Source organism: Macaca nemestrina, chromosome 1, assembly GCF_043159975.1.
Source record: "Macaca nemestrina isolate mMacNem1 chromosome 1, mMacNem.hap1, whole genome shotgun sequence".
Taxonomy (NCBI): Eukaryota; Metazoa; Chordata; class Mammalia; order Primates; family Cercopithecidae; genus Macaca; species Macaca nemestrina.
The window spans coordinates 120,687,705-120,704,245 of record NC_092125.1 but is presented as its reverse complement, the minus strand read 5'-3'; the positions used below and the strand labels follow the sequence as shown (position 1 = coordinate 120,704,245).

Sequence of the window (16,541 nt, the reverse complement as noted above, 5' to 3'; positions counted from 1 at the left end):
CAAGGATGTATATTTATCATAACAGATTAAAGACTTTTTTCATTTTACATGTCAAAGACTTTAGGTACAATGTAATTTAGTTCTTTGTATATGTACCTCTTATTTTTATTTAATTAGACTATAACAAATAATACTTGATTTTTACTTAGAAGCTTAAAATGGAACCAAGAAGGACTTCCCAATTGCAAAAGGAGAGCTGAAGTTATTTCTGAGGTCATCGATCTTGGCTGTCTGCAATTTTTGATAGTGCCTTTCTTAAATTCTTTTGAAAAATGAGACAGGGTAATAGTTACTAATAATGAAACCATTAATAATGAAACCAGGTATCAGCAATGTGGTAAGATGTTCTACATTTATTAACTCAATCTTCATAGCAGCCCTGTGAGTTAAATATTATCATCCCCCTTTCACAGATTAGAAAACAGAGTCAGATAACTTGCCCAGTCACACAACTAGGAAGATGCAGATGTGGCATCTGACTACCAAGCTACATGTTCTTTCCAATATAACCTCTTATAAAGTGTAGCTTTATTAGGTTTGTTAGAATTTTTTTGTTTAGTTTTTAGTTTTTAGTTTTAAAATAAATGTTATGAGATATATCCCTGATACTAAAATGAACATCATTTACTAGTTGCTAAAATTCACTTGTTAGAAAATAGAGGCCGGCGCGGTGGCTCACACCTTTAATCTCAGTGCTTTGGGAGGCCAAGGTGGGCAGATCATCTGCGGTCAGGAGTTGGAGACCAGCTTGGCCAACATGGTGAAACCCCATCTCTACTAAAAATACAAAAATTAGCTGGGCATGGTGGCATGTGCCTGTAATCCCAGCTACTTCGGAGGCTGAGGCAGGAGAATCGCTTGAACCCGGGAGGCAGAGGTTGCAGTGAGCCGAAACTGCACCATTGCTCTCCAGCCTGGGCAACAAAAGCGAAACTCTGTCTCAAAATAAATAAATAAATAAATAAATAAATAAATAAATAAAAAGGCCAGGTGTAGTGGCTCACGCCTGTAATCCTAGCACTTTGGGAGACTGAGGTGGATGGGTCACCTGAGATCAGGAGTTCAAGACGAGCCTTGCCAACATGGTGAAATCCCGTCTCTACTAAAATACAAAAATTAGCCATGTATGATGGCGGGTACCTGTAATCCCAGCTACTCAGAGGCTGAGACTGGAGAATTACTTTAACGTGGGAGACGGTGGTTGCAGTGAGCCGAAATCACCCCACTGCATTCCATTCTGGGCAACTAAGACTCCATTTCAAAAAAAGAAAATTAGCAATTAGAGCTGAGGTTACATTGAAGATGTTTTACTGCGCTTTAAAAGGCTTGTGCAGCGTGTCTTGGAACACAATCTAACAACAAAGTGAAGTATGCATTTTATACATGTTCACTTAAAAGCAGTAGCTCTGGAAGGAATCACTTCTTTTTTTGTGTGGCCCCTAAAATTTAGTAATAGTGATAAATTACTGGAGGATGTGTGAACTGGTCATATTGTGATTCATTTTCCTTAAGAGTGGCAATTTGGAAATAAAAAGTGGAGAGAGAAATATTTGTTCTACTTTGGAAATTATAAAGTATATCTTAACCGTACACACTGGTCAGAAGGCCCTTCCAAGATTGTACAGCAGTCTAACTTCTATCTTTATGTGTTTTATGAGAATTAGTCTTGTAGAAAGGATTGAGCTTGTGCCATGCAATTTGCCATTTAACATACTTTGGAACATGCAGATTCTCAGAGAAATGTGAACTTATTAAGTCAGATAAATTCAGTTTGTAGTAGCCTAGCCAATTAAGATGTTTAAATAGGCCTGACACAGTGGCTTATGCCTGTCATTCCTGCACTTTGGGAGGATAAGGTGGGAGGACCGCTTGAGCCCAGGAGTTTGAGTCCAGTCTGGGCAACACAGGAAGACCCCATTTCTACAAACAATAAAAAATAATTTAACCAGGCATGGTGGCATGTATCAGTGATCCTAGCTGCTTGGGAAGCTGAGGCAGGAGAATCGCTTGAGCCCAGGAGGTTGAGGCTACAGTGAGCCATGTTTGCACCACTACACTCCAGCCTGGGTGACAGAGCAAGACCCTGTCTTAAAAAAAAAAAAATGTTTAAACATTATACTTTGAGAATTCATTTGAAAGTAAGTTTGCATATAGTTGAATTAAGTCTATTTTACTATATAAAATATAAATATTGTGATAGCTATTGTCTGTGAAGGTAGACAATTTAAAAGAAAAATTTCTCCCGTACTCCCAGCAACATTATCTCTTTGCCCAAATTTTATTTTAACCAATTGAATAGGGATATCAGAATGTTTTATATACAGTTTTGGAAATTGATTATCTAAAACTGGGAAATCTTTTGATGGTCTAACCATTTTTCAGAGAAATGGTATTCATTATAACACAATTTTACCTGAAAAATTAGTGGCTAATTTTTTTTTTTTTTTTTTTTTTTTGAGACAGAGTCTCACTCTGTTGCCCAGGCTGGAGTACAGTGGCGTGGTCTTGGCTCACTCCAATCTTCGCCTCCTGGGTTCAAGTGATTCCCCTGCCTCAGCCTCCTGAGTAACTGGGGCTACAGGCGCTCACCACCATGCCCAGCTAATGTTTTGTATTTCAGTAGAGACAGGGTTTCACCATGTTGGCCAGGATGGTCTCCATCTCCTGACTTTGTGATCTGCCCACCTCAGCCTCCCAAAGTGCTAGGATTACAGGCGTGCGCCACCGCGACCAGCCCTAGCGGCTAATTCTTTCTGAGATTTTTCTAGGATGTTTGTTTGTAAACATGTCTGGAGGAAATACGAAAAATTGATCTTTGTGAGTGGTAGTGAAATCAATAATTAAAGTGAATTTTATTTTCTGTTGCTGCTCAGTTTGTGATTAACATCAGAAAACTTATATTTCTATTTAATTGCAACTATTTCCTTTATTAAGGCATTTGATACTATAATTGCCCTTATCTCTCACTTTATTTTTTCTTTAATTGTATCAAATTAACGATGTCTTTGGAGATTGTCTGATTGTTACCTTTGTTTTAGGCTTTCAAGATGAATCTGGAAAAACTCAGCAAGCCTGAACTCCTGACACTATTTAGTATTCTTGAAGGAGAGCTTGAAGCAAGGGACCTTGTTATAGAAGCCTTAAAGGTATGTTAAAAAAAAAAAAAAAAGAGAGGTCATCATACATTTTGAAAGTCATTCATTGGTTGTAATTTATTTATAAGGTATTTCTGTAGTTTCCATTGAAGTTGAATGGAGGACAGATACTTGGATAGGTAGCCACCTACATGGTGTGATATTAGGGACACTGGTGAAACCTTTGTGTTTTCAAAATAGTTGCCTTAGTTTCTCGATCCAATGTCTAGACCTTGAACTTCATTCTTTTTGAGACCGAATGTCACTCTGTCACCAGGCTGAGGTACAGTGGTGCTGTCTTGGCTCACTGCAACTTCTGCCTCCTGCGTTCAAGTGCCTGTGCCAGCCTCCCGAGTGGCTACAGGCACACACCACCACGCCCAGCTAATTTTTGTATTTTTAGTAGAGACAGGGTTTCACCATGTTGGCTAGGATGGTCTCGATATCTTGACCTGGTGATCCACCCCCACCCTCGGCCTCCCAAAGTGCTGAGATTACAGGCGTGAGCCACCGCGCCCGGTAGAACTTCATTCTTTTAGTTTAGTGGCCCTTAGCTGTTTTTGAATGCTACCCCTTTTAGATTTGGTAAGACCAACTTCCTAATAAATGTGTATACATCCATATATCAGAATTTGAAATATAGTTATCTGAGAGATCAAGGATCCCATGAAAACATCCACGGATTCCTTGGACCCCAGATTAAGAATTCTTACTTTTGGTAGTTTTAGCCCATTTCTAATTCTCACCACTAATTGCCTATTGTTATTCTCACTTCTTTCCCCCATTTATCGTCTGTCTCAATCCCTTCATAATTAGGATAGGAGTGGGGGTGACAGCTGCCTCTAATGGAAAAATCAGAGGATGACCTTGTTTTCTCTTTTATAGTTTTACCAAGATAACGTCTCTGCTTTTCAGCCTTAGAAACTGTACAAACCTGTAGTGGTTTATATCTCTGTTTACTAATCACTGTATCCTCAGTACCCAGCTTAGTGCCAGGCATGTAGATGCTCAGTAAATGTTTGTTGAACAAATGAAATGATTGCACCATTGTGGTGTGTTACTTTAAAAGACTACCATAATACTTCTAAGTGGATGTTGTGAATTACTAAATTTTAAAGCCTCTTCTTATGTGCTCTGCAGCATACACTGCCTTCTGGTTTTAATGTTAACAGATGCTTAGATGCTTTTTGCACATGTTTTCCTAAAATATATTTTTTTCTGCATGAATCCAATTTTGGTTACTATAGGCAGTTCTGATAAGTTGAAAGAGAAGCCTGAGAAGCAAGAGCTAAAATTAAGGGAGCATTTTGATATAAGATACCATTCAGAATCAGGCACAAGTGTTGTATTTAGTCTGCATATGGTCTGTAGGTGATAAAATTATTCTGAGGCTTAACTCTGTGCAGTTTAGGTGAAATGAATAGCTTCACCAGAAGTGACACATATTTAAACAATCTATTGTTAGATAAAATAGGGGGCAGCTGGGATTAAAATTGTTTCAATCCTTTGAGAAAAGGAACTGCCATAGCATTCTTTAAACTGAATGTCATTTTATCTATGGAGTTTTGGGGATTTTTTTATTGTTATTTGTTTTGGTTCTCCAATATATCATGATTTTACTGCATTATTTGTATAGCTTTTGCTTAACAATAAACACTTGTTGGACTTTATGAACTAATATGGCAACTTACTAATTTTCTTCCTTTTAATATTGGTTCCTAAATGATGCTTAGTGGGTTGAAAAGGTTTTGGTCTTTGTTCTAAATAGCTATGATTTGTTTTTCTTTTCTGTTTTGCTTCCAGTAAAAAAAAAAAAAAAAAATCTTTTTATTTTCTCCCTAGCTTCAAAATAGATTTTTGTCTGTACATAAAATCTATTCTTTAACCTTATATCTCTAAACAAAACCATATGGCTTACTGTCACTTCTCTGGCAAGGCTTGAGTTTCTTTCGGGATATGTTATAAAGCTCCCATAGGCTATAAGTTGACCTTACCTGTAGAGTTAGAATTGTAAAAGAGCTATATTCCTATTCCAAAATTTCTGCAAAGTGCCAGATTGCAGCTATGCTCTTCTAGAGCCCCCATAATTATGTTCTTTTTCTTCCCAGAAGCCTCCTCACTCACTCTCTGTTGCAGCCAAGACATGTTTGGCATAGAACCAGGGAAAGCCAATAGAAAATAATTTAACAAATTATTCAGTGTCTTGTGTATTTCAAATCTAATTGTTACAGAGGGGACCTATACTATATTTCGTCCTAATTAAATTTTATTTAAAGTGGTTTTCTGATTTAAAAGGAATCATGTCAGAAAAAAAAACCTTCTTTATGAACATCTTTCCCTTTTATTACTTTAATTTCATGAATAAGAACACTAAAGGAATACCCTCTACAAAGAAAGAAAATTACATTGCTCATGAACTGTCTGGGGGAAGCAGAGAGTGGAACCACACAGTTCAGCAGGAAAGCCTCAGTTCATTAATTCCAAGCAAATCTAGTAAATGGCTTCCTACCATAGTCTGTGATTGCTCCAGAGGAGAATAAAGGAAGGTTAATCAGTGATCATTTTTAAAAACCTGAAAAATAGATTTGACTGCTAATAAAATTTAGATTAAATAGTTTATTTCTGAATATTCCACATCAGGTATATTACATCTGCACATCTTAGATCTGATGCAAAGCTGCACTAAATGGCTTCTGTGACTAAATAGAATCCACCTTGCATTTATTGGTATCACTTTATTTTAAAGCATTCTTTAAATCATCTATACAATTGATAAATGGTGAAATATTACAGCTTTCATGTGGAATTAAAGAGTCTTGAATTCCTTTTCACTGATGCCTCAATCATAAAACAGGTATAACTCTTTTAAAACTGAGGATAGAACTTTGTTGTGTTTGGCCAAAGGCTGTTGCAAAATTCCCAAAGCAAGAAGATTTACAGGCAAAAATGTTGCAGACGTGACAAAGTTAGAAGTATATTTAGAGTACGAGATTATGTAATACATCATTCTATAGGTTTAACTGTGAGTTTTTTCAGCCACAAAGGTTAAAATGAAAAAATCTAAATTTTATGTCTGTGTTGAAAGAAATAATTTACTTTCACTGAAAATATTCTTGAAAAAATAATCATAAGGATCTAATGACAGTGCCAGATACAGAAAACAAAATAAAAGTTACCATGGAAGGTGCTGTGGCTTAAGAACATCACAGCTATGATCATATAGTGGTTAGTACTCTGTGTTGTGCCTGCAGCAACCTCAGTTTGGATCCAAATTGTGGCACCAAAAATTAAAAAAAGATAACATCTTAAGTTCACTGTAAGTCCATAGTCTAACATCTGCTTTTGGTCATGGCCTTGTACTTATTATGGAAGCAGATTATTATAAAGACTGGTCTGAAATGGAAAAAGGTAAAATTGAACTTAGCAATCACCATACATTGTCCTATACTAATAAGCCTATGAAGGTAGTTTGCATTTTTTTAAAAAATCAGATATTAGCTTGCTTGATAACAGATCTTTGAAAGTCTTAAATGGACTCAAGTTGAAACATTCTTTGGCACCCATAAGCCTGGACCTAACAATTCTTTGGCCAAAAATAATCCCATTTTAATAGATGGTTTTTAGGAAGAGCTTTTAAGATTGGGATGGGTGGTTTCAATCATTGAGAAAGATCACCTGAACACATGAACATAGGCTATAACTGACAGAAGTCCAATTTCTGTCTAGTTCCCAACTGGGATATAGGGTGAAAACAGAACTTTATTTAGGTTACTGAGTTATAAGGTTTTTATATTTACATTCATGACCTTTATTATAAAACATGTTAATGAATTAATCAGTGACCATTTGTGGCCGTGTTTTAATGTGTTTTTTAGAGTTGGAGTGGCTTCTTTTTTTTTTTTTGAGATGAAGTCTCGCTCTGTTGCCCAGGCTGGAGTACAATGGCATGATTTCAGTTCACTGCAGTCTCCGCTTCCTGAGTTCAAGCAATTCTCCTATCTCAGCCTCCGAGTAGCTGGCATTACAGGCATGCGCCACCATGCCCAGCTAATTTTTAAATATTTTTGTAGAGATGGGGTTTCACCGTGTTGGCCCGGCTGGTCTTGAACTCCTGACTCCTGATCCACCCGCCTCAGCCTCCCAAAGTGCTGGGATTACATGCGTGAGCCACCACACCCGGCCTGGAGTGGCTATTTTTATTCCTATGCTCTCTCTCTCTCTTCTTCTGGAGACAGAGTCTTACTCTGTCATCTAGGCTAGAGTACAGTGGCTGGAGTGCACAGCTCAGTGCAGCCTCAACCTGCTGGGCTTCAGTAATCCTCCCACCTCAGCCTCCTGAGTAACTGGGACTACAGGGGCTTGCCACTAAACCTGGCTAAGTTTTGTATTTTTTGTAGAGATAGGGTTTTGCCATGTTACCCAGGCTGGTCTCAAACTCCTCCTCAATCAATTCTACTGTCCCAGCCTCCCAAAGTGCTAGGATTACAGGCATGAGCCACCGTGCCAGCCAGTTCCTGCTCTGTCTGAGTAAAGTTTATACATGGATTCCTGGCTTTTCAAAAAAGAAACATAAAGATAATTACTAGGCACTCTTCAAAACTATCAACCAGAATATTCAATTAAGTTTAGCTGTTAGGAACGTGAGCTTTCAAGTGAGATGGACTTAGGGTTTGAGCTGTGCCACTCAATTGTAGTGTGATCTTAGACAAATTATTTTACCTTGTAAGTTTTATCTGTAAAATGTTATGGTTATTATGAGGACCAGATGAGATTGCAAATGCTAATTGAAGTGCTCAGTGCTCATTTACTGTTAGTTATTATTATTAGAACATAGGTTCAAAGTCCAGCCATCCATTTAGGGACAAAGATACATTCCATAAAGCAAGAAATACTAATAAGGCCAGGCACTGTTGCTTATGCCTATAATCCCAGCACTTTAGGAGGCCGAGGCAGGAGGCATTATGTTGGCAAGGCTAGACTCAGACTCCTAGCCTGAAGTGCTGAGAGTCTGAGTCTAGCCTTGGCAACATAATGAGACCCCCTTTTCTACAAAACAAACAAACAGAGAGAGAGAGAAGAAGAAGAAGAAAGAAATACTGATAATATGCTGTCCTTCGTAAGGAGAATGACAGTTCTTCTCAATTAAATCTTTGTTGTTATTAGTGGTGCTTGGCCATTATCTTGTTTTTCTTGTTGTATTTGACAGTTTTGAGTTGACGCATTCCCATCCACACACTGAAAAGCGTGTATTTTGAGACAGCAAAGGTTAAGGGCGTACTCTGGGGCATGGAGCAGATGTTATTGTTCCTTCTCTTTATGATGAAAACAGGAAATACAGGGATAATGCAGAAGGCTTTGTAGCAGATCTTTTTTTTCGTTGATTTGTTTATTCTTCCATTGTTTGATTCAGCTTATTTTGTTTTTTTGAAACAGCTTTATTGAAGTATAATTGACATATGATAAACTGTATTTTTTGATATGTGCAAATTGATGTTTTGATATGTATTTCCCCATGAAACCATTATCACAATCAAGATAACAAACATATCCAAAATTGCTCCCCCAAATTTTTATGCCCCTTTGTGACCTCTCCTGCCCAACTTTCCCCACTACTCCCTGCCCCTTACCCCAAACCACTGATCTGCTTTCTGTTATTAGAAATTAGTTTACTTTTTCGGAAATTTTATATAAGTGGAATCATACAGAACATACCCCATTTTTGCCTGGCTTCTTTCACTCAGCATAATTACTTTGAGATTTATTCATGTTGTTGTGTATACTGATAGCTCATTTCTTCTTTGTTACTTAATAGTGTTGGCATTATATATATATACCACAGTTGGTTTTATCCACTTATCTGTCGATAAATATTTGTATTGTTTCTAATTTGGGACTTTAAAGTTGCTGTGAACATTCATGTACAAGACTTTGTGTGGATATATGCTTTCATTTCTTTTGAATAAATAGCTAGAAATTGAATGGCTATATCATATGATAGACGTATATTTAATTTTAAGAATCTGCCCAAGTGTTTTTCAAAGCGATTGTACCATTTTACATTCCACAGATATATCCAGTTGCTGCATATCCTCACCAAAACTTGGTATAGCCAGTCTTTTTCATTTTAGCCATGCTTATAGGTGTGTGATATCTCATTATAGTTATAATTTCCATATTGTTGGCTGTTGTTGAGTATCGTTTCATGTACCTACTAATTTGTTCTCTGTATTGTGGGGTTTTTTGTTTTGTTTTGTTTTGTTTTTTATTTGTTTGTTTGTTTGTTTTAGAGATGGGATGTCACTTTGTTGCCCAAGCTGGAGTGCAGTGGTGCAGTCATGGCTCACTGCAGCCTCAACCTCCTGGACTCCAGCAATCCTCCAACCTCAGCCTCCCCAGTAGCTGGAACTACAGGCACACACCACCATGCCTGGCTAAGTTTTAAAATTTTTAGTAGAAATGAGGTCTCACTATGTTGCTCAGGCTGGTCTCAAACTCCTCACCCTAAGTGATCTTCCCACCTTGGCTTCCCAAAGTGTTGGGCTTATAGGGATAGTCACCAGCCCAGTCTGTGTTGTTTTCTTTGGCACAGTGTCTGTTAAAATCTTTTGCCCATTTTTTTTAAGTTATTTATTTTCTCGTTATTTAGTTTTGAGAGTTTCTTATATATCTGGATGCAAGTCCTTTATCAAATATATGTCTTGCAAATATTTTCTCCCAGTCTGTGACTTATTTCATTCTCTTAACTCTGTTTTTTTTACAGTTAAGATACTTAACTGTTATAGTCAATAACAATGTATTGTATACTTGAAAAATCACTGAGTAGATTTAAATGTTCTCACTACACAAAAATGATAAGTATGTAAGATAATACATGTTAATTAGCTCCATTTTGCTGTTCCACAGTGTATACATATTTCAAAACATCATGTGATGCACTATAAATATTTACAATTTTTTATCAATTAAAAAATAAATTTTAAATAAATAAAAACCCAACCATAATCTAGACCAGGAAAAAAAAAGTGCATCTTTTGTAGACAGGAAAAAAGAAAAGATACCTAACTGTGTCTCATTTCATTCTCTTAACTGTATCTTAAGAAAAGATACTTAACCTTGTCTCATTTCATTCTCAACTATATCTTTTGAAGAGCAAAAGTTTTTCATTTCCATGAAGTCCAATTTATCAGTTTTTTGTTTTGTTTTGTTTTTTGAGATGGAGTCTCGCTGTATCGCCAAGGCTGTAGTGCAATGACGCAATCTTGGCTCACTGCAACCTTTGGCTCCTGGGTTCAAGTGATTCTCCTGCCTCAGCCTCCCAACTAGCTGGGATTACAGGCACATGCCATCATACCCGGCTAATTTTTTGTGTCTAGTAGAGACAGGGTTTCACCATGTTGGTCAGGCTGGTCTTGGACTCCTGACCTCAGGTCATCCACCCACCTCAGCCTCCCAAAGTGCTGGGATTACAGGCGTGAGCCCCTGCGCCCGGCCTATCAATTTTTCTTTTATGGATTTTGTTTTTAATATTATATCTAGGAAATCTTTGCCTGTTTGTCTCCTGTTTTCTCCTGTTTTTTTTGGTTTTTGTTGTTTTTCTTATAAGTCTCATAGTTTTAAGTTTTACACTTAGGTCTATGATATATCTTCAGTTAATGTTATGTAGTACAATGCGTGGACCCTTTTTTTGTTTTTTGGTTTTTGGTTTTTGGTTTTTTTTGCATATAGCTCTCCAGTTATTCTAGCACCAATTGCTGACATTATCCTTCCTCTTTAGAATGGTCTTTGCATCTTCGTCAGTCAGTTATCCCTATATTCATGTGTTTACTTCTAGACCCTCTGTTCTGTTCTTTTGATCTATTTGTCTGCCTTGATGCCAATATCACACTGTTTTGATTATCATGGCCTTGTGGTAACTTAAAATCAGTTAGTGTTAGTCCTCCAACTTACATTCTTTTTGAAACTTGTTTTTCTTATTTATGGTCCTTTGCATTTCCATATGAATAGAATCAGCTCGCCAATTTCTCTAAAAATCTTGTTGGGATTTTGATTGGGATTGTATTTAATCTAGAGATCAATTTGGAGAGAATTCATATCAACAACATTGTGTTTTTCGATCCATGAATATGCTGTATCTCATCATTTATTTAGGTTGTCTTTAATTTCTCTCAGCAGTGCTTTGTAGCTTTTAGTGTATAACTTTTTCACATTTTTTTGTCGGATTTACCCTTAAGTGTTTCATGCTTTTGATGATACTGTAAATGGTATTGGGTTTTGTTTTTGTTGTTTTGGTTTGGTTTGTTTTCTTTTTTTTTTTTTTTTTTGAGACAGAGTCTCGCTTTGTCGCCCAGGCTGGAGTGCAGTGGCCGGATCTCAGCTCACTGCAAGCTCCGCCTCCCGGGTTCACGCCATTCTCCTGCCTCAGCCTCCCGAGTAGCTGGGACTACAGGCACCCGCCACCTCGCCCGGCTAGTTTTTTGTAGTTTTAGTAGAGACGGGGTTTCACTGTGTTCACCAGGATGGTCTCGATCTCCTGACCTCGTGATCCACCTGTCTCGGCCTCCCAAAGTGCTGGGATTACAGGCTTGAGCCACCACACCCGGCCTGGTTTGTTTTCTTGAGACAGGGTCTCACTGTCACCCAGGCTGAGTGCAGTGGCATGATCATGGCTCACTGCAGCCTCAAGTCCCCAGGCTCAAGTGATCCTCCTGCCTTAGCCTCCCAAGTAGCTGGGACTACAGACACACACCACCATGCCCAGGTAAATTTTTTTTTTTTTTAGAGAGATAGGATCCCACTATGTTGCCCAAGTTGGTCTCGAACTCCTGGACCCAAGTGATCTTCCCATCTCAGCCTCCCAAAGTGCTGGGATTACAAGCATGAGCCACTGCACCCAGCCACTATTGTTTGTTAAATGTTAATTTCTGATTGTTTATTGCTGTTTTACAGAAATAAAATTGGCTAGGTGGGGTGGCTTACACCTGTAATCCCGGCACTTTGGGAGGCTGAGGCAGGCAGATCACCTGAGGTCAGGAGTTCAAGACTAGCCTGGTTAACATGATGAAACCCCATCTCTACTAAAAGCACAAAAACTAGCCGGGCGAGGTGGCACATGCCTGTAGTCCCAGCCACTCAGGAGGCTGAGATAGGAGAATCATTTGAACCTGGGAGGCAAAGCTTGCAGTGAGCTGAGATCATGCCACCACACTCCAGCCTGGATGGAAGAGCAAGACTCCATCCCCTCCAAAAAAGAAACAAAATTGATTTTTGTATACATTGATTTTATATCCTGCAACCATGCCAATAAACTCACTTATTAATTCTAGTAGCTTTTAAAATAAATTCCATGGGGGTCTGCCACAGTAGCTCATGCCTATAATCCCAGTATTTTGGGGCCTAGGTAAGTGGATCATTCGAGTCCAGGAGTTCAAGACCAGAATGGGCAACATGGTGAAACCCCTTGTCAAAAAAAAAATCAGCTAGGGGTGGTAGCCTGCATCTGTAGCCCCAGCTACTAGGGAGGCTGAGGTAGGAGACTTGATTGAATCAGTGAGATTGAGACTGCAATGAGTTATATATAATTGCACCACTGCACTCCAGCTTGGGAGATAGCATAAGACCCGGGCTGAATCAATAATCAGTCAGTCATTTTCACTGGATTTTCTACAGACAATTATGTCTGCAAAGAAGGACAGTTTTACTTACTTCTTTCTAATCTGGATGCTGTGTGTGTGTGTGTGTGTGTGTGTGTGTGTGTGTGTGTGTGTGTCTCTGTCTTACTACATTGACTAGAACCTCTAGTACAATGTCAGGTAGAAATGATGGGGATATCTATGTCTTCTTCCCAGAAAGCATTCAGTCTGTCAAGTTGTTAGCTGTAGGTTTTTCGCAAATGCTCTTTATCAGATGGAGGAAATTTCTATTTTTAATTTGCAGGGAATTTTTATCAGGAATGGATGCTGGATTTTTGTCCTGCTTTTTCTGTACCTATTAAAAGCATAAAAATTTTTATGTCCTTGTTGTGTGTCTGAAGTATTGTGTGAAAGAGAGCTTCATCCCCTTTTTTATTGACCTTCTCTGAGATCAAGTAGAGTGATGTGGGGTAGCTTTTTCAGATTTATTCTGCTGCTTTTTAGAAACTAAATTCTGTAATTTAATTTTTAAAATGTTACTGTGCTGGGCACACTGGCTCACACCTATAATCCCAGAACTTTAGGAGGTCAAGGCAGGAGGATCACTTGAAGCCAGGACTTGAAGACTAGCCTGGGCAATATAGCAAGACCCCATCTCTAAAGAAAAGAAAAAAGAAAAGAAAGTAAAATTTTGCTGAGTAGAGTCCAGTAATTAAATCATTTTCCCTATCACAAAACTTTTTGTTTTGTTTTGTTTTGAGACAGAGTCTTGCCCTTCACTGAGGTTGGAGTGCAGTGGCATGATCTTGGCTCACTGCTGCCTCTGCCTCCTGGATTCAAACAATTCTGCCTCAGCCTCCTGAGTAACTGGGATTACAGTTGCCCACCACCACATCCAGCTAATTTTGTATTTTTAGGAGAGACGAGGTTTCACCATATTGGCCAGGCTGGTCTCAATCTCCTGACCTCAAGTGATCTGCCCACCTCAACCTCCCAGCGTTCTGGGATTACAAGAGTGAGCCACCACACCTGGCATCCCAATGGCAAAACTTAATAATTTAAAAATCATAAACATTTCAACAGAAGAAACAAAGAATAACTCTACTGCTTTTGTGAACTCCTCTCCTTTAAAGCAACTTTCCTTTGTCTTTTATTAGTTTTAATATTTTATTGGCTGTTTATGATCATTTTTCCAAAGACAAAAATACAAAGTGTGAATTTTTATACCTGATAGAATATTATTACCCCTTTCCCAAGAATAACAGAAATAATCTATTTGAAACAATCTTAAAGGCTCCTTTTATGGTAAACCATTTAAATTGATTTTTAGTGGGTCAGTCAGGAAATAGACATCAAAATGTACCATTCCTTTAGTATTTTTCCAAAGGCATTTTTTGTCATCGTTAATCTGGGAGGACAAGAACATGCATTTTAAAGGGGATTGTGTTCATAGATGACATCCTCTATATCCGAATGCTGCTCCAAAGTCAGTAGTTGCAGAATAAGTAAACATAGTATTGCTTCTCTGTTTTACTTTTGGGTAAAAAAATTCAGGGTTGGTTTCTTTTACTGAATTTACTAATCTTAAGACACCTATTGAGGAGAGTTGCTGTAGTCTACATGATTTTACTTAAAAATCCATTTACGAAACAACATTTTGTATAAGTTACTTCCAATTACCCCTCAAACAACCCATGATAACATAGTTATATTGATCTGGCAATTAAGTCTTCAGAAAAAGTAAATCCTGCTGGGTGCAGTGGCTCACGCCTGTAATCCCAGCACTTTGGGAGGCCGAGGCAGGCGGATCACGAGGTCAGGAGATCGAGACCATCCTGGCTGACATGGTGAAACCCCATCTCTACTAAAACTACAAAAAAATTAGCTGGACGTGGTGGCACACGCCTGTAGTCCCAGCTAGTTGGGAGGCTGAGGCAGGAGAATCACTTGAACCCAGGAGGCGGAAGTTGCAGTGAGCCAAGATCACACCACTGCACCCCAGCCTGGGCAACACAGCAAGACTCTGTCTCAAAAAAAAAAAAAAAAGTAAATCCTTTATTAATAGCTACATGAATTGGGTGGTATATCCACATGATAGAACATTATGAAGCCATTTTATGATAAGATGCGTATGAAGAATTTTTAATGACATAGTAGTGTTCCTAGGACAAAATTAAATATATCCTTTAATCTCAATTATAAGTATTTTATATATATATAATATATATATATACACACACACAAACACACATATACACACACATAAAAGACTCAAGCAAATACATTGGAATTTGTAGTTTGAGTGTTAATAGTGGTTGGCCCTAGGTAGTAGAATCACATGCATATTTCAATTTTTTCTTCAGAACTTCTGCTTTATATCTTAATTACTTTTATTTCAGAAATGTTGATTTTGTTAAGTAACAATAATCTTGTACAACACATTTTTTTTCTCAACTGTCAGTTTATTAACATTCTTGCCCAAAGAAGATACTTTAGCCTTCTATTATTCACTTTGTAGGAAAATACGTTAGAGCTAATCAGACCTACCATTAAATTTTTCTTTTTTTGTTGTTCCTGATATTAAGTTAATGTTATTTCTTTCCAACCCACCTGAAATAACTCACCTGTCTCTGCCTAAAAAACCAACCTAAATTTCCAAACTATCCAGTAAAAAGATTGCAGAGTTTGGGGGAAGAAAAAAGAAGACTGGAATAAAGATACCTTTTATTGTACCACAGTCTAAAGAGTTGTCTTTTAAACATTTTTGAAATACATTTCACATTTCACCATAATCCAGGACATATATACACACCCATATACTTATATTAACTAAAACCAAAATTTCACTAGAATTTACTTTGTGTTTTACTATACTATAATATTTGCACTATACCATACTGTACTGTAATATTTTCTGTTATACTTCATTTTTCTTTAAATGCTGATTATGACCCCACTAGACTAGTTTTATGATCCACTAATGAGCTGTGATCCAAAGTTTGAAAAACATTAGTCTAAAGCACTTCTTGTAATGTCTTAATTTGTTTTATAGTGGCAAAATTGTACTTTGTTTCATCTTGCCAGGTCCTGAGACTGGAAATAAGATTTATTTAGGTATGTTTCTTATACAATTCTAAAAGAATTTTGCTAAGCTATGGAATCATAAGCTATTCCCAAAGTTAATTCCTTTAACAAGAACTAGCATTGTATATAGTCCTCTATAGTTTTCATAGTATTTCTATGTGTGATATGTTGCTGAAATCTCTATGCCCATGTGAAGTTGATATTCTAGATGCAGATCCTGGAGCTCATCTCTTGTAATTTAACATATTATTTTCAGATTAACTGTGCTCAGCTAAATGAACTATAGAATCTGACCATAAGAGATAAAATATATTTCATTACAAACTGTACCTGTAAAGGTGAGGAGCAACTGGCACTCTCCTATATTGTTGTCCTCAACTGGTTGAGGAGAGTTTGGAAATATCTATCAAATTTAAAAATGCAGAGCCAGGCATGGTGGTACTCGCCTATAGTCCCAGCTACTTGGGAGGCTGAGGTGGGAGGATCATTTGAGGCCAGAAGTTCCAGGCTATAGTGTAAAATGATTTTGCCTGTGAATAGCTGTTGTACTTCAGCCTGGGCAACATAGCAAGACCCTACCTCTTTCTTAAAAAAAATGCATGTATCTAGAAGAAATTTCATTTCTAGGAATTTCTGCTACAGATGTTCTTAAGCCTTTACAGTACAGATGTTCTTAGACCTCATCTTTACACAA

At 37.7% G+C, this 16,541-nt stretch overlaps 1 protein-coding gene across 2 annotated transcripts in view; it reads left to right on the top strand.

Moving 5' to 3' along the window:
• Positions 1–16,541, top strand: part of LOC105479188 (CTTNBP2 N-terminal like) — a 65,205-nt gene that overhangs the window by 16,854 nt on the left and 31,810 nt on the right. For both annotated transcript variants that reach the window (XM_011737062.3, XM_011737063.3), the window contains exon 3: positions 3,039–3,146. In XM_011737062.3, the coding sequence (XP_011735364.1) occupies positions 3,048–3,146 (99 nt within the window). In that variant the 5' untranslated portion in view covers positions 3,039–3,047. The remainder of the gene's footprint in view (positions 1–3,038; positions 3,147–16,541) is intronic.